This window comes from Diaporthe citri (assembly GCF_014595645.1).
Source record: "Diaporthe citri strain NFHF-8-4 chromosome Unknown scaffold_7, whole genome shotgun sequence".
In the NCBI taxonomy this organism is placed as follows: domain Eukaryota; kingdom Fungi; phylum Ascomycota; class Sordariomycetes; order Diaporthales; family Diaporthaceae; genus Diaporthe; species Diaporthe citri.
Window position 1 is genome coordinate 817,573 of NW_025064852.1, and position 22,491 is coordinate 840,063.

The following is a 22,491-nucleotide window of genomic DNA, read 5'->3' on the forward strand; positions in this document are numbered from 1 at the left end:
TATATAAATAAACGACTCGTTCTCATTCTCCGGGTGAGCTGAATATGGTTCTTACACTCGAGACATTCCGTCAAAGCAAAAGATGGTTCTCTCCTCTCACGTCAAACCGGTTGTCTATAAATCCAGCGCTTCACTGACGCAGGAAAACACTGGAGGGTTGGTTGACTCGCAAATCCCACCAAGTGCTCAAAACACTCAATTGACTATACATCAGCTTTGGACGAAAGCAAGGACAGGATAAGGAAGGGCACGAGGAGTCTATTGCACAAGGCTCACTGATTTTTATGGCTGCAATCAACGCCAAAAAGATCAATCACTTTCTGGTTTGGGCAGGCTGGACCTAAGCGAGGGCCCTGGTGACATTCCGGGGCTGTTGAAGGTCGATTTGGAGTGAGGGAGGAAGAAGGGGAGGGAGAGGAACCCGGGATCTGCTTTGAAGTTTCATCTTTCGTTGGCGCTGTGGCTGCAGCCACTTCCAAGCCGTCACGACTGTCAGTAAACAGAGCATGTTAATTGCAATGGCCTTGCAAGATCCCAGAGCGGATTTCAGAGGGTGTGGGGAAAGTTGGGGTAGGGGGTGAGAGGAATGTGCAGACAGGTGGCTGGACCCCACTGACAGTACCGTCTGAGACGGGTGCGGCCGCCGAGGCGCCTTACGTAACGCACTTACACGTACCCCCAGGCACCCGGTTTCATAGCGGAGGGACGTCACAGCCTCGAGTCGGTCGATCCATCCGTGCTCGTGCTCTCTCCCAGACAACCAAACCACAATCCAAACACCCTCCACCAGACTCTCGAAGAACACATCCCATCCGAGTTTTAGACAGCACAACCGATCAGAGAACACAGAACGACAGGGCACAACCAAACCAAAAACACCTCACAACCCCGTCCACACCGCCACAATGTCCTTCGACCAGCTCTCCTCGCTGGAGTCGCAGCCGCGGCCGTCCGCCTACGCCGACGACCCGGAGTTCGACCGGCTCTCGCAGGACATGATGAACAAGCTCTTCACGCTTTCTGGCAACACGTCGCGGCTGCGCACCGAGATCGGCCACCTGGGCACGCGCCGCGACACGGCCCGCGTGCGGGAGCGCGTGCGCGACCTCATCGACGAGTCGAGCGAGACGTTGAAACAAGTCGGCGAGGGCGTCAAGAAGGTGCAGACGTGGGGGGAGGACCACGGCGGCGACGAGCTCACGCCCGCGCAGAAGTACAAGCAGCAGAAGCTGTTCCGGGAGTTCAGGTCCTCGCTGGAGGAGTTCCAGGGCCTGCAGCGGCAGGCGCTCGAGAAGCAGCGGGCGTCGGTGTCGGCGGCGCGGGCGGCGGCCCACGAGGAGGAATCCGGCGGAGCTGGTGGGGATACGGTCCCGATGAGTCCGACGGGCCAGCAGCAGCAACAACTCATGCAGCAGGACCTGCGGCTGGCCCCGCAGGACGAGGTTGACTTCCAGGAGGCGCTGATCGCGGAGCGCGAGACCGAGATCCAGAACATCGAGCAGGGCGTCGGCGACCTCAACGTGCTGTTCCAGCAGGTCGCGCAGATCGTCACCGAGCAGGGCGAGCAGCTGGGCGGCATCGCCGAGAACGTCGAGCGCACCCACGAGGACACCCGCGGCGCCGACCGCGAGCTGCGCCAGGCCGCGCGGTACCAGAAGAACGCGCGCGGAAAGGCGTGCTGCCTCCTGCTGGTCCTGTCGGTTATTCTCACGATTATAATACTGGCTGTGGTCCTTGGGTAGGTCGTGGCTGTGATTGGTTATGATGAATGGAATCTTGGCTTGGTCCTTTTCTTCTCGCAGGGTTTCACGGCACTTCATGGCGTTGGAGGTGTTATTTCAGATACTAGACGGCTGTTCTTTGGTATTGTACAATTATGTGTACATAAGAAGGCCAATAGCCAATACTACAACGGGAGAGTCGTGGTTCCGACCTTTGCTCACAGTATCTCTGGGTCTATTAGACCTCACTGTAGCCCAGGTCCTGAACAACTCGGTGATGGTAGTCTTGCAACGTAATGAATGTGCTCGCAAGGGCTGATAGAAACCATTATACCGGGTAGTGCCCTTCCCCACGGAGAGATTATGGCAAAATGCTCCCTATCTCCCTCTGCATGACGGTGTAGAGGGTTGCTTTTGTGTATCAGCTCGTCCCGATGCTCCCAGAACTCCGTGTATTACATTTGTAGCACACCAAAATCATCATCATTTCTATCCAGTGAAAGGTCATGATGTCAAAAAGGAGCTCAAGTCGGCTTGGGCCGTATTAACGGGATCTCGAGGCCGGAACAGGGCTTCACCGGCACCTTCGGTATAGGCAGGAGCCTCCTGATGCCCTTGGTAACAACCAGGCTGCACCCAATAGACGACGCCCAGTAAAGGTGCAGCGCGACAGGCATGTCCATGGTGACCGGCCCGATGGCGAGCGCCAGGACTATCAGCGCGCGGCGGAGGGCCAGCGAACCGCGTGACCTCCCCCCTGCGATGACGATGTTCCTGCGCGACCCGGCCGGGGGACGCATCCCGAACAAGTTCCGCAGCTCGGCCTCGGTCTCAGGGATCAGGTGCATGAGGAGCAGGCCCGAGACGGCGAAGGGGAGGACGTGGTACGGGTCCGGCACGAGCAGGTCCGGGAACCAGAGGCAGCCGCCCGTCGCGAACGAGGGCTCCAGGGTGAGCGGATTGAGGACCTCTGGCGTCGTCGTGGAGGATGCGAGCTCGCTGATGTCAGTGGGAGATGGTAGTTCCGCAACAGGCGGCTCAAGACTGGTGTTTGGTGTCGTGGATGACATCGTAGTGCCTGCGGCTGCTGTGTCTGAAGGCGTCGTCGGTGCGGCGTCCCGGCCCTGCCACCCGTACAGCAGACTGCCCAATAGGCCGCGGGGCCCTCCGCACATGGTCCTGATGACCTCGAGATTACTCAGGAACACGGGAAGGCTGATCAGGCCTCCCCAGAGCGACCTGGTCTCGTTGACTGCGAAGGCCTCGAACATCTTCTTGCTTCTCGTCTTGACTGCCTTGGTGACCAGCTCCATGACGTTCGGCACCGCTTTCCGCCTCAGACCGAGGCCGATCTGGGCGTACTGCGCCTGGATCAAGGGCGCGAGCTTTGCTTTCCTCCGCTGCGCGCTCTGGGTGTACAGTGTCAGGGGCACCCTGATGATGGCGCTGACCACGACGGCGACCAGGGGAAGCGAGATGAACCATGGTGTTGCCGTGACCTCATGGACGCTGGTGATAAGGAGCTCTGAGCCTTTCAGGAGGTATCCTGCTGCATCTGCCGCTCCGAAATTCCTCCTCTGACTGGCAGCCGATAGTCGTGTTCTGGAGGGGAAGATGTGTGAGTGGAGGTGAGGCCCATGTTGAAGACGTTGGCCGAGGTAAGGTCGTATTCTCGTGGCCGAGAGCCTCAGCTGGTGGCCCACGTGTCCTGACATGGTGGGAGCTCAGAGCTCAGGACTGCTCACAACAAAGGCTCGAGGGTCATGTGCTGGACCGTCCTCATCCATAAGACAAGTCTGCTGGTGTGTTGCTGGGAGAGGCAGCTGACGGATGGATAGGATCTTCAAGCCTGGAGTGCAAGTGACAAGGATGATGCTCAGGTTGTTGCCGGACAGGTACATGGGTACATAGATACGCAGGTACCTGGTTTACTGCCACCGTTTTTTGCTTGCAGGTGGGCTGGCTGGGCAGGGGTCCGTCCCGCGGCCGGAGCCACGAGGCAAGGCGAGGGCCCCGCTGTCAGCTGCTAAGGCTCCCTGCAGTAAATCATGGCGAGCTCTGGCAACCCTGCATCCCGGAACATGCGTCGTGTCGTGTCTCTCGTCGTGTCTTCTCTCGTCTGTTCATCTGTTCATCTGCTGAAATGCCCAAGTCCTGCAGGCCACAGCTCTGCCTGTGACTGATATACTGACTGACCGAATTTATCAACTGATATGGTCAATTCCAATCACTGCTGTTCAATGGAGTACCCTCTGGAATCCACCCCGTCGTTCCCGTTGTAACACAGCTTCCTTCCCTCTTTACACGCTGCTCGCGCCGACGCATCACCACCGAGACCACCCACCACTTTCCCACCCACATTCACCGTTACTGCACTCGCTCGCTTAAGTCTGCACCGAACTGGCCGACCGGACGAGAAGAACCCTCCAACGCCATGGACGGAGGCGCATCCTGCAAGGCGCCTTCCGGCCAGAACCAGTGGAGCCCCTTCGGCCTCAGCCCCACGAGTGTTGCCCTGCTCGCCCTGCCGCTCGGGTTGATTCCCTTCTTCGTCCTCTTCGGAATACCCGCTCTATGGCAGGCCCTAGGCTCCGTAGGGGGCACCTACCTGCGAAACAAGACCGATGGCCGGAGGGCACAGCTGCTCGAGGTTATGGCCGAGGATGAGAAGAGCTATCTGAGCAATGGGAAGGCCGGAGTCGAACCAGAAGAGGAGGTCGAGAAGGGAAAGAAGGACATATGGAAGAAGATCGAGGCCTCCATACAGGGGAAGCTGCCCAAGGGCGACAAGGCAGACAAGGAGTGGTCGGGCATCGTGGGATTCTTCCATCCTTTCTGGTACCTGCCCCTGGTCTCTAGACCGAAGGTCTGTTTTGGAACTTCATGCTGATACGAAGCAGTAATGCTGGAGGTGGAGGCGAAAGAGTGCTCTGGGCCGCGATCCGAGCTACTCAGAAGCGTTGGCCCAACGCCAAGATTGTCGTCTACACGGGCGACCACGAGGCTTCCAAGGACCAGATCCTGGGTCGAGTTAAGGTGCGGGATGAGACCTAAACATCTATGAGCTGGTGCTCTGTTAAATGCTGTGACTGACCTTTGCCAGGACCGATTCAACGTACACCTCCACCCACCGAGCATCCAGTTCCTGTATCTGTCCACCAGGCATTGGGTCCTGGCATCTACCTGGCCGCGCATGACACTTGCCGGCCAGTCGTTCGGGTCTCTGATTCTCGCATGGGACGCCTTCTCCCTGCTCGTGCCGGACATCTTCATCGATACCATGGGATATGCCTTTTCGCTTGGGCTGAGTAAATGGTTGTTTAAGAACGTCCCGACCGGCGCATACGTCCACTATCCCACCATCTCGACCGACATGCTCGACTCACTCGACCCCAACCACCCCCTAGGCGCGCAAGGCGTCAACGCTGGCCAAGGAAAAGGTCTCAGGGGCACTCTGAAGCGCAGGTACTGGCAGCTGTTTGCCAAAATCTACGCCATGATGGGCGCAACCGTCGACGTGGTCATGACGAACTCCAGCTGGACCCAGGCCCACGTCACCTCGATCTGGGGCCCAGGCCGCAGGGAAGCCTCCAAGACCGAGCCCATCGCCACCGTCTACCCGCCATGCGCCGTCGAGGAGCTCGAGGAGGAGGTCGAGGTGTCTGCGGCGAGCGAGTCAAAGCGGGAGAAGAACCTGCTGTACATCGGGCAGTTCCGGCCGGAGAAGAACCACCCGCTGATCCTGGAGGCATTCGCGCAGTTCATCAAGGCTGGCAGCGAGGCGTCCAAGGGCGCTCGCCTGGTGCTGGTGGGCAGCGTGCGCGACGACCAGGACTCGAAGCGCGTGTACAAGCTGCGGCTGCTGCTGCGCGAGCTTGGCGTCGACGGCCGCGTGGACTTCCAGCTGGACGCGTCGTGGACCGACATCCTCGGCTGGCTGGGCCGGTCGCACGTCGGCGTCAACGGCATGTGGAACGAGCATTTTGGAATCGGCGTCGTCGAGTACCAGGCCAGTGGCCTCATCTGCGTCGTCCACGACTCCGGCGGGCCCAAGCTGGACATTGTCAAGGAGGTCGACGGTTTGCCCACGGGTGAGTGGCCATAATTCAAAGTGATATGGAAGTCGCATGGGAGGAAAAGTGTGCTGACGAGGATGAACCAGGATTCCACGCTACCACTGCAGCCGAGTTCGCCGCGGCCTTTGAGAAGGCGCTGACAGTGGAGAACCCCCTCGAGATGCGCCTGCGCGCCCGGGAGTCGGCTTGGAGGTTCAGCGAAGGCGAGTTCGCCCGGAAGTGGATCGAGCAGACGGCCAAGCTGGTGAACATGACGAAGCCCTAGGCCGGGAGCAACGACCATACCCAACATCCAGTGCAGCAATACCAGCAACACAAATGATAGGCTCTTGCTTCATGGGCTGCAACGATCTATTTGGAGAAGGTCGTGAGTATGTGTCAAGGTGCTGGGGAGGAGAGGGAGATTTAGTGATAAGCTTGCATGAGGTGATACCCCCCCTTATTTCTCACTCTGTGTATCTCACAATGCATCGTGGGCGCAATCCATAGTTTTTGTTTTTACATTTGTTTAGCTGCGATAGATGTTAAATTTGTACAAAGGTTAGAAGATATGCCAATGCGAGGGCTTGGTTTCTTGTACGGATAGCAATGGCAGGAAGCTGGCAGAGCAATATTGACATTCAAAGTGTAACCAGAGGAAGTTCCTCCACCCTTCATGTGCATGAATGCTGGTAGAGTTCTTTTTTAGCTGGTCTGATCTGGAATTGCTGGGCGCTGGGTATCAATTTGCAGTGATATTGATGTCTTGACTTGGCCCCAAATCATGGTGAATTTTCCAGGCTCTTTTTTTTTGTGTACAGACTGACAGCAACACCCGCAACCCTCTCAGATTGGAGATGTAGGGGCCCTGTGTCTGTCTCTAACTGTCCGGCAGAGACTGGCCATCAGCCATTCTTTGTACATGAAGCCCTAAGATGTGTACGTTGTCTTCGTCCTCCCTTTACTCGGATAGCGATCCAGAAACCGCCGTGGTTGCTTCGCCGTCCAAAAAATCTAACAAGGAGTTGAGTTTCTTGTCGTTGTACGTGCCACCCAGCTTCGACCAACACTCTTCTGCCTTGTTATTCCCTCGACAGGTATATTTCAGCCTGACCCCGAGGCGTCGAGCCGGGTCTCCGTCCTCGAGGCTTGTACCACACTGGTTCGCGTGTTGAGTACCCTCGGGAGTGACCTCGAATTGGATCGCTACTGTGTTGAAATCGGCCTCCGGTGGCACCAGGAACTGCACACCGCGAACACACACCCTTCCATACTTCTGCATCGGTGTGCATTTGAAGATTGAGCCTTGCCTCAGCTTTCTCTGAAGCTCACCGTTTTCCCACAGTGTTCCACCTGCAGTATTGGCTGACTTGCTCAGCAATGTGAGTTGGAGGCCAGGTGATGAGCCGCATCCTTGGTCGATCATGGTCTGCGCCCGGATGGCTTCCATTTCATGATAATACTGGGCAAGCCGTTGAGGTCCTTGTTTTGTGCAAATAAGTCGCTCAATTGACTTTTCATATATGCATTGGTCGTCAATCTGGAGTTCAATCTCTGTTGGCCAGAACGAGATGGTTGGCTTCCTCATTTTGCTGAGGATCTTGCCTTGTTTCGTGGACATGCGGAAGAACAGAACGTCTCCATAGCGGCCAACAAGCTTGACCGTCCCGGATGCTTGGACAATGACTTCCGTTCCATGGAATGTGTCAGGGATGGATTCTTGACTAGTTTCGACATCCGCGCCCGTGTAAGGAGAGGGCATATCTTCGAGGAGTTGGTCGTCCATAGGCACAGGAATGTCGACTTCACAAGCAGTCGTGTTGATATGATCCGGGGATTTCAGACCATTTTCTTGCTTATGGGGCTTCGGCCAATCTGTGTTTTTTTTAAATCAACTGTTTATTAGTCTATCTGCTTTTTGCTTGGCTTTTTAACTATTTCTTAGCCTTAAGTTAATGTATAAGATTATTATATATTTACTTAAGTAAAATGAAAATAATAATATGGTTAAACCATAAAGCTACTATAGTTGTGAGAGTCTTATAAGTGTACTAAGGAGTTAGGCTATGGTACTGACAGTATCTACACATTGGGACATTAGGTGGGAGGCCCTGGGGGGTGGGGGTGAGGGGAGGGCGCGGAACGGGGCTGTCATATGTAGTGATCCTCCTGCGAGTACGGCGCTTCAGGCGATATCAGCACCCTCTCTCAGCTGTCAACCCTATTCAGAATCGCCACGCCCTCAACATGCCCCGTCTGGGGGAAGAAATCAAACCCCCTCAGGCTCTCAATCTCATACCTCGTCTTCTTCTCCGCATCACCGCCCTCAACCTCGCCCTTCTCCCCACCAGCCCCCTTCATGAACCCACCCACCTCCCCCCTGACAAGCACCCCGACGTCCCGCGCCTGCGTGTGCACGTTGCAGCTAACATAGACGACCCGCCGCGGCGCGAAGCCCAGCAGCTGCCTGAGAAAACTCTCGTCGCACCCCTTGCGCGGCGGGTCCAGCACCACGGCCGTCTCGTCCGGGTCGAACTGCGCGACCGACTCGAACAGCCGGGGCGCGTCGGCCGCGATGAAGGTGGCCTGCTGGCCCTCGGCGAGCCCGTTGAGCGCCGCGTTGCGCCGCGCGAAGGCGATCGACTTCTCGGCTATGTCGATGCCGATGCTGCCGCCCGGGAAGAGGGTCGAGAGGGTGATCGTGAAGAGCCCTGAGCCGGAGTAGGCGTCGATTAGGTACTTGATTGGCTTCTTGTTGTCGGTGCTGCCGTCGGGTGGGTTGGGTGGAAGGATGTGCTGGCGGATGTGGTCTGTGAAGGGCTGGAGGATGGAGTTGTTGTTCTGGAAGAAGTCGCCCGCGCGGTTGGTGAAGGTGAAGTCGCCGATGAACTCGGTCGACATGGCGTTGTTGTCCGTGATGCACGTCTTGATGTCCGTGTGGCGGTCTCCCTCGACGACGACGGCGTCCTTCGGCAGCGGGTCGGGGAGGGGGTCACCCTTTGCCACGCGCGCCGTGTTCTCGCGCAGCAGGATCGTCGCCCCGCGCTCGTACTGCCCGTAATCGTTCTTCATGCGCTCCCGCTCGCGCGCCATCCCGCGGCGCACCGCGTCCGTGCCGATCGGGCAGTCCTCGATGTCCAGCACGCGGCGCGGCCCGCCCTTGAGCATAAACCCGATGTCAGGCATCTCCTGCAGGACCTTCTTCTCCTTGGGGACGCCGCGCCGCTTGCCCTGGAAGCCCGGCGGGCCGTCGAAATGCGGCGTCAGCTTCGTCCTGTAGCCGTACTGCAGCGGGCTGCCGAAGGTGTCCAGAACCTCCGGGACCAGCTCCGGCGGCAGGTCCGAGAAGTTCCTGAAGGCGCGCTCCACGATTGTCCTCTTGTGCTTGAGCTGCTCCGCGTAGTCCATCATCTGGAACTGGCACCCGCCGCACCTCGTGAAGTACTTGCACTGTATCCTGCTGTCGTCGCGGAGCGGTGACGGCTTGATGACGGATTTGAAGTCTGCGACGGAGTAGTTCTCCTTGGGAAGGTGGCGGTACGCTTTAACCTTGAGCGTGTCGCCTGGTATTGCGAAGGGCACGACGTAGATCTGTTTTGAGCCTGGCTGCCTTGCGAGGCCGTCGCCGGTGGAGGAGAGCTTGAGGACCTCAACCTCGATCTCACTGCCTTGTTCTGGGAGCTTCTCAGGCGGGGCCTCAGTCTCGGGAGCAGCGCCGTCGTCCGCTAACTTCGTCTCCTCGATCAAGGCTTGGATGTCCAGCATCAGGACTTCCTCATGTGAGCCCTCCTTGGCAGGCTTCTGCTTCTTGGGCATTCTCTTTTTCGAGCTGCTTCCCCATCCTCTTGGTCCATCCTGACCGCCTTTGAACGGTCGCTTGCCGTTTGCTTGGGTGCGAGCCTCTGTCTTGGCTGCTGGCTCAGCACCAGGTTCTGTGACGGCCGACGCCATTCTAGGCTGTCGCTGGATGAAGTTGGGCCTGGGCGTGAATGGTTTCCTGTATGCGGCTGATGCGAAAGTCCTGGCGAGTTTGGTCGGGATAAGACGCATCGAGGCCACCGATGAGATGGCGCTGGAGCTTTGCTGGGATTTGTATCACTCAGGCAGAATTATTCAAGAAACTTGTCGCACTCATGCAGGGGACAAGTGAGATGGAATTGATATTCGAAATTGTTTTCAACAGCGCCCTGATTGGCTCCCGACCGCTGCTACCCGATCTGGTTAGCGTGTCTGATGTCTCACCTCGATCGAGGTGTGCTGGTGTGGTCAAACGCTGACGGCCCGTTATGTAATCGCGACTCCGTCTCCCGTGAGCACGCCGGTCTCGTGCCGGAGCTCGTCATGCTCACCGTCCACCATCCTTCGATGTGAGCTGAATCACTTGGTCACTTCTCTCACTCACTCATAAAGAATCCCGTCTTTCTCACCGCAGCCGGTGGTATTCTTTCTTTTTAGCGTTGCTCAGCGGTGGTTTCCTTCTGCACTCATTTGGCGTTATCTTGGTCACTTCCGTTTCCGTCTCTCTGCGGTTCAGACCGCTGATAAAGCGATAGGCATGAGTGAGACTCCCCCACGACTCGCCTTGCTTCGAGTTCCGTTTCTATGGCTCGCCAGATGCTAACCAACTCGTAGAGAACTTAAAATATGAGCTGCTATCCACAATAGCCCTCTACCATGCGGCAGCAGCTTCGCCTCTGTCCTACGGGAACAGCCCGTTCCAGGCGCCCCTGCAGGCTCCCCTCCAGGGATCCCATGGGGCAGTAGCGAGTGAGAGCAGAATATGTTCAGAAATTGGTATAGAGATACTGGAGAAAGGCGTAGGTTCCCCCCTATGTCACCCGTCACTGCTGCCTGCTCACACTCTCCAGGGCAACGCCGCGGATGCCATGGTGGCCACAAACCTCTGTGTCGGCGTGATAGGCATGTACCACTCGGGCATCGGAGGCGGAGGTTTCGCCCTCGTCCGTGATTCAAATGGCAAGTACGAGACGATAGACTACCGAGAATCCGCGCCAGCCGCCGCCTATGAGGATATGTACCAGGGGAATCTCGAGGGCGCCATCTGGGGCGGGTTATCCGTGGCCGTCCCTGGCGAGCTGAAAGGCCTTGAATATCTGCATAACAAATACGGCTCATTACCATGGTCTTATCTCGTGCTCCCTGCAGAGTATCTGGCACGATATGGATTCAATGTGACCGAGGATTTGGTACGATACATGGACAACGCCATCACCGGTCCGAGGGGTAACTACTTGGTCGAGGATCCCATCTGGGCCGAAGACTTCGCACCAAACGGCCATCTTCTCCAGCTTGGAGACGTAGTAACAAGGAAGAGATATGCAGAGTAAGCTTTACATCGCTCATGACAGTGACAACTCTACTCACATCGTCTCACAGTACATTGGGGAAGATCGGCAGGCATGGAGTCAGCGCCTTCTACGAGGGCGAACTAGCGGAGGAAATGGTCAAGGTGACCCAAGAAACCAACGGGACACTCACTCTGGACGACCTGAAGTCGTACAAGGCCCTGCCAAAGCGGCCCATCAGCATCGACTTCCGCGGCTTCAAGCTCTACTCGACCGGGCGCCCCCAGCTCCGGCGCCGTGATGCTGAGCACGCTCAAGACAATGGAGCAGTACCCGGCCGAAGACCTCTCCGACACGAACCTGACGACCCACCGCTTCCTAGAGGCCATGCGCTTCGCCTACGGCGCGCGCCTCGAGCTAGGCGACCCGGATTACCTCCCCGGCGTCGAGGCCTTCGAGGACGCGCTGCTGAGCGCGCAGAACGCGCGGGCCATCCGCGCCCGCATCAACGACAGCAGCACGCTGCCCTTGGAAGAGTACGACCCGCGCGGCGAGTACGCGGCCGAGAGCCACGGGACGTCACACATCGTGGCGGCGGACGGGTCCGGGCTGACCATCTCGTCGACGACGACGGTGAACCTGCTCTTTGGGGCGCAGATCATGACGCCCCGCAGCGGCATCATCCTCAACGACGAGATGGCCGACTTCAGCACCCCGGGGGCCCGCAACGTCTTCGGGTTCGCGCCGTCGCCGGCAAACTTCATCCGCCCGGGCAAGCGGTGCATGAGCTCCATCACGCCCATCATCGCCGAGTTCCCCAACGGGACCGTCTTCTTCGTCACGGGCGCCGCGGGCGGGAGCAGGATCATCTCGTCGACCACGCTGACGGCGTGGCACCTGCTCGAGCACGGCATGGACATGCGGGAGGCGGTGGCCGAGCCGAGGTTCCACGACCAGCTTATCCCGAATCAGGCTGAGTTTGAGTGGACTTATGATAACGGCACCGTGGGCGCCATGGTCGAGAAGGGGCATAAGAGGAAGTGGGTGCGGCTCGGGGTTAGTGCCGTGCAGGGGATCCAGAGGCTGTGGGATGGGACGTTCCTGGGTGTGGGAGAGCCAAGACAGAAGAATAGCGGTGGTCTATCTGTCTAAGGTTAGAGAATATACGGCTTACAGCATTACGGAATGGGAGGTGATATGAAGTGCTGTTCTGTCGCGCTCTGTGCAATAACAATGCCGAGGGGGGGGGTCCACTTGTCAGGAGGGACTGTCAAGAAAACAGACGCGTCGGAGAAGCACGAAATCACAAACGTACGTGACAAAGCTTCTACGCAAAATGTCGGTCAAGATGTCCTTTTGACCTGCATAGGCAAGGCTCATGACTCCCGGTGGGCTGTGGGTGTTGGCGTCCATGGCAACGACAGTCTGTCTGCCTTGCCAAGTCACATAATCAGGGGCCCCAGTTCGCCGACAAAACCACGGCGCGCACGCGTCCGCTGATGCGGGTCCTGTCGTTCTGGTCCTAGTGAATGCCTTTGCCTTCTGGACGATTGACTACTGTCCCGGACTTCTCCCATCGAATTCCTAATCCTCCGGTTCACTTCTTGACAACGTCCTGATTTGATCGTTGCCTTCTCAATACGTAGGAGAAACTTGATGCACGTGCTAAACAGCAACTCCACGAGCCCCTCTCATCATCCTATACTTCCCTCGGTCTTAGCTATTTCCCATGGATTCTGCAGAGTTATCTTTGTTCTGGAATTCTCTCATCGCATTCCTATTCCCCCTGTTCTACCTCCTGATTGCGTCCTGGTTTGACCGTGGCCATCTCGACGAGCCCGAGACGTCCGACACCCACAATACAAGCAAGTCCGCGTCGTATCCCTTTTGCCACAAAGCTATTGCGGCCACACCTCTGAGGGATGAACTGAAAAGGCCGTACTCTGGCCGGAAGCTGAGTCATCGTCTAGAACGCGCGCGACTTTTCCACCTCGGCTTAAACGACAGGTACCTGAGAACCACCTATTGCGAATGTCGAAAGAGAAAATCTGTTGATCAAGAGGTCAACATAGAAGAAATCCCTGTCACGGGGTCTTCGTTGAATGGATATTTCGACTGCGAACCAGACCTCAATGCTATTGCGGCTAAAAATCCGCAGAACCTTTTCAACAGCTCCATGTCCATGTCAGCATTGAAACGTTCATTCATGGGGTCTTCATCATATGGATATCTCGGCTACGAACCAGACCTCAATGTTCTTGCGGCGAAAGCGCCGCAGAACCTTTCAAATAGCCCCATATCCATGTCGGCATGGAAAAGGTCATTCACAAAGACAGATTCTATCCCGATGTGGCGTTCCAAATTGATGAAACCCCCTTTCTGGGAGGATCAAAACATTCTGCTACCAGCGGCGCGCATGAATCCAAGCCGCCCTCAAATGCGAGAGCTGCTTCGTGAGACCGATGAAAAGCTGCGACCAATCTAGGATTCCGACCCCCGGGCGATGCTTCCTAAGCTTATGGTGATTGATTGCTTCTCGAGGCGTGTGGTTGCTGCACAGCCGGGCTGTGACTATGTGGCCTTGAGCTACGTCTGGGGTCCGAACAAGAGTCGCGACCTGAAGAGTTTCCAGCTAGACCTCGACGGACGTCGTCTGCCACAGACCGTGCAGGACGCGATGAACGTCGTCCGCGTGCTCGGAATGCGGTCCCTCTGGGTTGACCGGTATTGTATTAACAGCACCGAGCGCGTCACGCAACACTATATGATCAGCAATATGGACGCGATCTATGAGGCAGCTTACTTGACTATTATCGCCGCCTCCGGGAGCGACGACGAACATGGCCTGCCAAGCGTGTCATTTAAGGCACTAAAAAGGAGACATGTCCCACCGTGGACCGGTCTCGTGTGTACGAGGATCTCTCCACACTCTGAGCAGATGGAGCAGTCGGCCTGGTCAACACGCGGCTGGACATACCAGGAAGGCCTCCTGTCCCGGAGACGCCTGATCTTTACAGAAGACTGTGCCATACTCCACTACAGGGGAGATGACCAAGTAAATGCGAGTAGCGGTATATTCTTCCACATCAACGAATACTCCAAGCGCAGCCTGACGTACCCGTCCGACTCACTGAATGCCTTCTTAGGGGTGTTAAGGGCCTACGAGAGATTGCGGCCACCGGCGATGCACATCTGGGGCATCCCATTCCTCCTGGACTCTGACGGAAACATAAGACAGCCAGGCTACGGCCTTCTTTGGAGGGCCGGCGTTGGATATTCCCTGCGCCGCATCCGGGGGCTTCCTTCTTGGACCTGGGCTGGTTGGAACGGCTGGTCTTCCCATGATGCCGCTGCCAGGCCTCACCCTGATGATAGTGACGACGGCTTCATACTAGGTTCATTTCAGTCCGGACCCTTTCAGTGGCTCCTGGAAGAAGCACAAATGCGCCCGACTCAGTCTTGGGGTCCCAGCGACATATCCTTAGAGATCCTAGCCGGGGAGCACCTCACCAATATTTCCGATCACTTCCGTGCGGGTCACAGACTACCATTTGGCATGAGCGAATATCCGGAGCCCATCCTCTACCTGACCGCATGGTCGGCGACCGTGACTGGCTATGTTCTTCCGGAGTTCTCGGTATATCTCGAGGGTGGAGATATGGATACCGCGGACGCCACGTTCGACCAGACCGTGGAGAGCTTCTGCAAGCCGGAATCACAGGTCAATGGGTGCTGGAGCTGTGAATGGACTGCCGCGGTCATCTGTTGGAACTTCTCAAATGAGCATGTCGGGAGCCTCCAAACACAGAGCCTCTTACTGGAGCGAGTGGGAGAGGATACTTTCCGCAGGGTTTGGATCCTGGAGACAGACTGGCAAAAGTCGGACATGGACAGAGATGGGCACATGGCTGCCTTTGGCCGAACTTTTGCTCGGGCACTTTTGCGCATTGTCTAGTGGACTTGAATGCTAATGGCACATCGACAGAACCATCAGGATTGAAAGAGGGACCAGGCGAGAGTGATATGGTTGGAAGAATAGATAGATAGACCGGGGCGGAGTTAATGGATAGACAAAAGGTAGGCATACGAGTACGAAACTGACTTCACGGATAGTTGTGTCGACAAAAAGCATCTCGTAAAATGCCAAATATAGACCTGCCACCACGTTCGTCATACTTGGACAAATGCGATACCTCGTATACACGCGCACAAGGCAGCTGGCTCAAAACAGCCGAGGAATTACAAGGCATCTTATAACTGTAGGTAGAAGCGATCAACACATGAAACTAACCCGCAAATAAGTGTGCAAGGTGAGTGAAGAGATTAGATGAGGCAACGCAAATATCAATTTCGGGCAGACGACAGGCGAAAGACTCCCCCTTTGAAGATTTGCTCAAAACAAGCTGCCTGCTTGTTAATGCGTTAGTGACGAGGAGGATGAACACATCCCCTTTGACATGGAATATCGGCATTCGTCAATATAGGGTTTCGGCGGCGGGCGGGTGGTCTGAACATATATAAATAATCCTACTGGGTGTCTTCCAGTTCCACAAGGCCAGAGCCACAGGTAAGCCTCAAGCTAAAATCTAATTGTTATTCTAAACGGTTTCGTCATTCCAATGGCGCGCTGCACGACACAAACATCTTGGCTATGCCGTAGACATTTAGGCCTGCATGCAGGCACGAGAGGGTGGGACCGTGGGCCGGGGAAGCCTAAGACCCCTTGTGGTGGCCTGCTTAGCTCTGCACAAGTCCCTATCACGTCCTCATTGATTGTTACACCCAGTCCACCTCGTTCGGAGACAGCCCTCGGTCTCAGTTGCGTGTAAGGAGTGCAGCAAGACTTTTGATCAAAGCTTTTGTTCCTGTGTGCCGGTGTACTATTATTAACGACGGCCTGTGCTGATATGCCCGCAGAGGTACATGCAGCAGTCGAAGCTATTTGAGTTCAGGTTTTCCAAAAAAACTCGTCCGACTCGTTGTCTATTGGAGCTCCGTTTAGTCCCAGTCCTGGCTGGAATATCACTACCTCCCTCATCTCAATGAATTGAGCGTAGTTTTCAACTGTTCCAAGCTCATGCCCAAAGCTACCAATCCTTTCGAAGGCTTCCTCAAATTCAGGATGTGGGGAGGTCTTATACTGCCGTAGAATCAAGCCTTTGCATCTAAAGTCCTCAGGCCCTGCAGTCAGGTCTCCAATATATAAGCAATATAAGCTTTCTTCCCGATCCGGGTTGAAATGGAAGTCGAAACCGGAGTCGTAAAGCTGAGGAGGTTTCATCTGACAAGCATTGTTTGGGGCATCCCACTGGTCCGAGCCTTGGTACACCAGTTCCATCAAAGGTCCATAGACCTCTAAATAACAGTGATCCTTTGCGACAGCACCGAGAGGGTCTTTGCCATCGGGGACGCATTTAGCGTCCCGGATCTTCGCATATACACGCTCTAGACGAGCTTTGAAGTCCGCATGCCCACTTGATGAATCGTACCGGCCAATCTCATTTCCAATGGATGCCCAGGACCATGAAGGAGCTCGATATGGATTGGCACGTGTCGGTCTGGGCCCCATGCCCCGGGCCCACAAAAGTCCTTGTGGCAGGTCGTTCTCCCACATACCGGCCAAGTAGGTCCCCGCGCCTTGTCTGTGGAACTGATGTGCAAGTCCTGAGAGAGCAGGGAGTAGGTCCGCTTCTTTGGTTATATCTCGATTGCCGATAGCGTTGACGATGCGGTACCAGATCCTGAATTTATTGGTCGAGTCTGAAACCAAAGATTCGTAGTAAGGCAGCCTCTCATATTCAGCTGATATATCCATATCCAGCTCCCCACATGCACACCATAATGCCGATCTACACTCCCATATCATTTCCTTTTCGGTAAAGTGAACCATTCGAGATGCCAAGGATTGCTCCTGCAATGCCCATGCTCTATCTCGAAGCGGGTTGCGGTCTTTTCCGTTCGCGGGTGTTTGAATGGGAGTGAACATGGGGCAGGGATTGAAATGTAGTCCATATTGGTGTCTGGCGTAAATCGTGGATTTTTCTCCACCGGAGGTAGCAACAGGTGTTTCCTGCCGCTCATACCCACACTCTTACTAAGTCACAGAGGAAAATGGATGCACCCACACCTCTGAGCTGGGTTTGGACCTTATATTGACCTAGCTAGGGTTTCTAACTCTCCCCCTCAGATCGCAGAGCTGGACACAAAGGAACACTGGCTAGGTCTGGCGTTTCGCTCTCCCTGCTCGGGCTCTTCCCCTTTGCTGTGATAATCCTTCTTTTGCTCTGGTCTGGGTTCAAACTAGAGAGTATCTCAGGACAAAGCTCTCTTTATTAAATAGCTACAGGAGAACCAGTCTCCGGGCTCATAACCACTAAGTCACAGAGGAAAATGGATGCACCCACACCTCTGAGCTGGGTTTGAACCTTATATTGACCTAGCTAGGGTTTCTAACTCTCTTCGGTATCTAAGAATCCTCCATGAGAGTCAGTGGACATGTCGGCGCCCAGCACAAAATGTGCGTTCTGGTAAACGGCTGCCATACGACCAGACTCTTTCTCCCAGTCCTCCTTATCGTTCTGGAGTATGCACAAGACGTCAATCCAAAGGTATCTCAGCCCAGCAGCCCTGGTGACTGCCACAGCATCTTGGAAGTTCTTAGGCAAAGCGTCCGAGCGTATGTCCCTCTGACGGGTGCGAAAGTTGGCCCGCGTTGTTTTCATTGCGATATTCCCGCCCCAGCAATGGCTGAGGGCAATGTACGGCCCCTTCTCATCGGCGATCTCTTTGACTTTAATCACATCAGGGTCTGTGGATTCAACATCCAAGATACGAGTCGGCAGCTTCGACAGCTTTTCCTCACGAGGTTCCGGACATTTTGCATGCGGTTCGTACCAGTTATCGCGGGATTTGCGACATCCTGTATGAGAGTCGTCACATGCTTGCAGCCACGCTTGGATAATGGCTGCGTAAGTGGTCTTTCGTGCACTTGTGGTACGCCCAACGCCCACGGTGGACCACGTAGACTTCGCTTCGCCAAAATTCGTATAGAAGTAGACTGAGGTATTGGCGTCGATCCGGCGATCCCAGCACTTTCGGATGTGGGTGAGAGGCCCCCTGGATCTCACAAATATCTGCATAGAGGCACGCGAGGGCTTGCCACCGACGGCTTGAATCACGCCGAGATATCGAAGGTGGCACTCCTGTCATCCTGAATCCGCAGACTCTCGCAGGTGTTGTAGTTTCACGCCCATAAAAGACGACTTCGCTATTTCGGAAGCCTCGCAAGCCGAGTCTGAGGGTGGAGCTGATCGAAAATGGATCAACGAAGTAGGTTGCATCGTTTTAGAGAGAAAATTACAGCAAGGTGTATTTGTGGAATTTATGAGGAGTGGTAGGACGAGAAAACGGAAAGAGCAGAGCCCTCATGGCGCTTAATTAGCAAATACGTCGGGCTCCCCCCCCCCCTCACAGGAGAGGGGCGAACCCCCTCCAGCAGTATCACACATAGGCATGCGTGCGTGGTGGTTGACGTGCTAAAGTCCTCGGCGGCTGCTAGCCTTTGGTAACTCGCTACGTGTGATGTGGCTGCAGGTTGGGCGCCCTAAGTTGGCTCAGGACATGTCGATGTTTGGTAACTGATTGGCTTAGCGTGCCGACTTCATGCATGTCTGTTAGTGGGTTTCTAAGACACAAAGCCGTGGCTGGGTATTCGGCCAGGGCTGCGGTACATACTGCGAGCTGTATTACCAGGCGGATCCGCGCTAAAGTCATGTGCTTGCTCCTCCATGGACCAGAGCAAGGGGACTTGGTGCATAGAACCCTTGGCGGTACATGCCTCGAACAAGGCACACTATCAGAAGGTGCGGCCAGCTTATGGGTAGAGCCTGAGAAAATGGATGCGACGTGGCACCTACAGCCACGACATTGCCAACCGAGAGCGGAAGCGTGGGAGACGGAAGCAAAGTGATGTTGACCATGTCATGACGAACAGAAATCCAAGAGGACTCAATACATTCCTTGGTATCCGGGATGTTCAGCACACTGCTCTCCCGGAAGAATGCCGAAAGCCACGTGAAACTCACATATAATCCACTGAGAGGCCTTGTAAAAGCAAATTCCAGACTCCAGCTAAACCAACCACCCCCAAAAGAAGAAATCACACGTATCATGAAGTCGTCTGTACCGTCCTACTTTTGAAATATCAAACACGCTCACAAGATATATGCATCACAACCCTTCACACCAACATACACAGTCGCACAGTCTAGTTCTCCTCCATGATCAACTTCAAAGCCTGTACAGCTAGGTCCAGCACCTCAGGCCTCCTCGTCCGGCGCGCACACTCGCGCAGGACGTCGACGCCGCCCTCCTCGCGGATCTTGCCCCTCGCGCGCGTGCCGACGTCCCCTTCCATCGTGACGAGGCTATACACGACGAACACGCCACGGTGGCGGATGTCCTCGCTGGCCTCGTCGGCGCAGAGGCCAAGGACGTTGCGCACGCCGCGCTCGCGAGCCAGCAGCGCCGTCACGACCTCCTCGACGCCCGCGAGTGTGGCCAGCGCGCCGCCCGCTCCGCTGCGCGTGCCCTCGTCCTCGGCGTCCGCCAGCGCGAGGAGCACGTGCAGCCTGTCGCGCGCCTTGGTCGAGCCGTCTGCGTACAGCGCGATCGCTTCCACGCACTGCACCAGGTTGCAAACCAGCTCCACCGCCGCTTTGGTCACCATCGCGTTGGTCGATAGCAGCTGCTCCTCTAGATCGGGCCAGGCCTGCCGCACGATGGCCGCGCGCGTGTCGTCGTCTGTGGACGCCAGGTTGGTCAGGGCCATGAGGGATTCGAAGGTCGGTAGGAGGTCGCGTGTCTCGGCGTCCTGGTCTGGGGTGATGATCGATACTAATGGCCGGATGGCTGCGCTCTGTGGAGTGGGCCGCGTGCCGCCAAAGACTAGGGACGGGTTGGTGGAGATGAGGATGCGGGCGAGGGCTTGGGCGGCTACGCGTTTGGATTGGGCCTCGGAGGAGGGAAGAGCGGTCCAAGCTGCTATGAGGAGACGGACGGCGCCCTGCTGGGCCAGCTGGCCGCGGATGCTGGTGATTATGGAGAGTGAGTTGATGATTGTTATGATGAGGGATAGCGAGGCTACGGAGCCGTTCTTGCTGTGTGTTACCAGGACGGGCGTGACGCCTGCTTCGAAGACTGCCTTGCACCGAGCTGTGACGTGCTCGTTGTCGTTGAGAGGATCAGGCGCAATCTTGCCCGCTGCATTGGCGTATGCCTTGAGCTGGTCCATCTTCTTCTCTTCCTCTGATTTGTTGGGCTGGAAACGAGTGAGATTAACCAGGATAGTCAGGGCTCCGTAGGTAAGTGGTGACTTTGGTTGGGCGTTCTCCAGGGTTTTGACGAGCTGCTTCAGGAACTCCTTATTCTTGGATAGATCCTCTTTCACGTTTGAACGTAGCGACGCATAGGCCAGACCCTCGATGGAGTTGTTCCGCGAGTGCTCCGGGTCCTTGACCAACATGTCGGTGAACATGTGGGACAGCTCCTCGATGGTGGTGCTTGCCTGCTGAACTCGCTCAGGGTCGTTGCCCTTGCCGTCTGGCGGGCGGACGGGTTGTATTGCCTGGGTGTCCAACTGTCAGTTAGACGTCCAGCTCCTCGGGCTCATCGAAGACGACGGAAGGGTGTCGCATTGAGGCGGGATCTCTAACCCTTAACTTGGCAAGTATAACAGCAGCCAGATGCTGGACGTTTTCCGAGTGCCTTCGCATGGAGACGGAGCCTTCCTCGCTTTGTGACCCGTCGGCGCCACGGACGTACATGGACTTGACAGCCTCGTCAGGGTCCTGGTCGACAACCTCCTCCAGCCACTCTACGCAGTATTTCTGGACGGCCTCCCTACACTGCTGATTCATGCACGCAGCATTCAGCATCTCCAGACACGCCGTCTCGACCTTCCGGCTCTTCCATTTCCTGCGCATCAGCGGGCCTAGGCTAGGCAGGAAGCCCTCGCTAAGGAACAGCTCGGTGATGAGATCGGGGACGATGGGGAAGATGGCGGCGGCGACGCAGAAGGCGACGATGTAGTCGTCGTAGGTGCCCCGCTTGACGCGCTCCTGGAAGAAGTCGCGCAGCATCTTAGAACCCTCGGCGCCGGAGGCCTTGAGGTAGGCGGACGCGGTGAGCGTGGCATGGCCGCGGACGACGTCGGGCTGGCGCATGTCGAGGTAGCAGAGGATGGTGTCGAAGCAGTCGGAATCGATGACGTCGCATATTGACTTCTCCTTCTTCCTAGCCTCGAGGTCTTCATGTAGGAGCCTGGAGAGCGAGTCCAAGTCCTTGACGGTGTCACTATCCTCCTGGCCACCCTCCATCAACCGCGCGAACAGCAGCAGCGTCTGGTCCTCCCTGCCCAGCTTGGACAGGTCCTGCTTGGCGTACTCGTTGACTGTCTCCATCGTGGGGGAAGATGAGATGAGAGAAGGAGAAGGATGATCGATTTGGCCCTGCGATCTGGACCTTTCGTCTTGGTAGACTATGTTGGACCTGGTCTGTCAGGTCAGGTTTGGTTTGGTTAGGTCACAGCTTGATTGGGAGAAGACAGCCGAAGGCAAAAGAAGCGTTGAGGAGCCGAGGACCCCGCGCTGGGAGTTGGAGCTATAGCTGGAGCTGAGGTATGCAGGCTAGATTAATCGACTGACTGGTTGACTGACTGACCGACCGATAGCCTGATAGACAGATGAGCGAGTTGTTGAGGGGCAGTTCTATTATTGCACGCGTGCAATGCCCGCGGGGATCTTGGCTCGGGTTTCACGAGAGTCGCTTCATCGGCCAAGAGGAGGTCCAAAAATCACTCGTCCGATGGTGCTGACGCGTATGAGAGTGGCCGAAGGATAAGCGGAGTAAGGTTGCGAGCAGTCTCAACCACCTGGGGGCAGGAGTGGTCTGTCTGGTCGCACATGAGCATCCATGGACGTGGGCATGGACATGATTCTGCTGTGGCCGTTGTGCCCCTCCTTCCGGACAAAAGATGGAGAATGGAGATGGAGATGGGCAATGGGCAGATGGAGCTAGGCCCCTGCACCGTATCGTACCGTAACGTACCTTGCCCTGCCATACCGGACCGTGCCACACCGTAAGACCATACCGTATTACCCACGGCAGAAGGGACAGTACATGCAGGTACCTGCCCAGGCGGTTCCATGGTGCTCATTGATCTTAGTAGCAAAGGCATGTTGGACGACGACAAGGTATCAGGGTACCTAGGTATCTAACCCAGCTAGCTGCAGGTCTCATCTGATCTGGGCTTGCAATTCGGGTCCTGCCGTTGCGGCTGCCGCTGCCCAACGACCTCGTCACATCAGATTAGATTGGCAGTTGTAGTGCAAGGACTGGCATCCTGGGCGC

At 56.2% G+C, this 22,491-nt stretch overlaps 10 protein-coding genes across 10 annotated transcripts; 5 read left to right on the plus strand and 5 right to left on the minus strand.

Annotated features, from left to right (window-relative positions):
• Positions 1-905: 905 nt before the first annotated feature.
• Positions 906-1,742, plus strand: INS49_013455 (uncharacterized protein; the record flags this gene model as incomplete). Its single annotated transcript, XM_043174154.1, has 1 exon — positions 906-1,742. One exon carries the CDS (start codon positions 906-908, stop codon positions 1,740-1,742), a length of 837 nt encoding a protein of 278 aa, XP_043021099.1.
• A 503-nt stretch (positions 1,743-2,245) lies between these two features.
• INS49_013456 (uncharacterized protein) lies at positions 2,246-3,436 on the minus strand (the record flags this gene model as incomplete). The annotated part of the gene is made up of 1 exon (XM_043174155.1): positions 2,246-3,436. One exon carries the CDS (start codon positions 3,434-3,436, stop codon positions 2,246-2,248), a length of 1,191 nt encoding a protein of 396 aa, XP_043021100.1.
• Positions 3,437-4,155: 719 nt separating this feature from the next.
• INS49_013457 (uncharacterized protein) lies at positions 4,156-6,062 on the plus strand (the record flags this gene model as incomplete). The annotated part of the gene is made up of 4 exons (XM_043174156.1): positions 4,156-4,559; positions 4,622-4,757; positions 4,825-5,812; positions 5,884-6,062. 4 exons carry the CDS (start codon positions 4,156-4,158, stop codon positions 6,060-6,062), a joined length of 1,707 nt encoding a protein of 568 aa, XP_043021101.1.
• Positions 6,063-6,737: 675 nt separating this feature from the next.
• On the minus strand, positions 6,738-7,562 carry INS49_013458 (uncharacterized protein; the record flags this gene model as incomplete). Its single annotated transcript, XM_043174157.1, has 1 exon — positions 6,738-7,562. One exon carries the CDS (start codon positions 7,560-7,562, stop codon positions 6,738-6,740), a length of 825 nt encoding a protein of 274 aa, XP_043021102.1.
• A 422-nt stretch (positions 7,563-7,984) lies between these two features.
• INS49_013459 (uncharacterized protein) lies at positions 7,985-9,826 on the minus strand (the record flags this gene model as incomplete). Its single annotated transcript, XM_043174158.1, has 1 exon — positions 7,985-9,826. One exon carries the CDS (start codon positions 9,824-9,826, stop codon positions 7,985-7,987), a length of 1,842 nt encoding a protein of 613 aa, XP_043021103.1.
• Positions 9,827-10,662: 836 nt separating this feature from the next.
• Positions 10,663-12,234, plus strand: INS49_013460 (uncharacterized protein; the record flags this gene model as incomplete). Its single annotated transcript, XM_043174159.1, has 3 exons — positions 10,663-11,120; positions 11,174-11,379; positions 11,465-12,234. The coding sequence occupies 3 exons, from the start codon at positions 10,663-10,665 to the stop codon at positions 12,232-12,234; spliced, it is 1,434 nt and encodes a 477-aa protein (XP_043021104.1).
• Positions 12,235-12,811: 577 nt separating this feature from the next.
• Positions 12,812-13,567, plus strand: INS49_013461 (uncharacterized protein; the record flags this gene model as incomplete). Its single annotated transcript, XM_043174160.1, has 1 exon — positions 12,812-13,567. One exon carries the CDS (start codon positions 12,812-12,814, stop codon positions 13,565-13,567), a length of 756 nt encoding a protein of 251 aa, XP_043021105.1.
• A 33-nt stretch (positions 13,568-13,600) lies between these two features.
• Positions 13,601-15,037, plus strand: INS49_013462 (uncharacterized protein; the record flags this gene model as incomplete). Its single annotated transcript, XM_043174161.1, has 1 exon — positions 13,601-15,037. One exon carries the CDS (start codon positions 13,601-13,603, stop codon positions 15,035-15,037), a length of 1,437 nt encoding a protein of 478 aa, XP_043021106.1.
• A 2,494-nt stretch (positions 15,038-17,531) lies between these two features.
• INS49_013463 (uncharacterized protein) lies at positions 17,532-18,221 on the minus strand (the record flags this gene model as incomplete). Its single annotated transcript, XM_043174162.1, has 1 exon — positions 17,532-18,221. The coding sequence occupies one exon, from the start codon at positions 18,219-18,221 to the stop codon at positions 17,532-17,534; it is 690 nt and encodes a 229-aa protein (XP_043021107.1).
• A 1,127-nt stretch (positions 18,222-19,348) lies between these two features.
• INS49_013464 (uncharacterized protein) lies at positions 19,349-21,542 on the minus strand (the record flags this gene model as incomplete). The annotated part of the gene is made up of 2 exons (XM_043174163.1): positions 19,349-20,707; positions 20,796-21,542. 2 exons carry the CDS (start codon positions 21,540-21,542, stop codon positions 19,349-19,351), a joined length of 2,106 nt encoding a protein of 701 aa, XP_043021108.1.
• Positions 21,543-22,491: the final 949 nt, after the last annotated feature.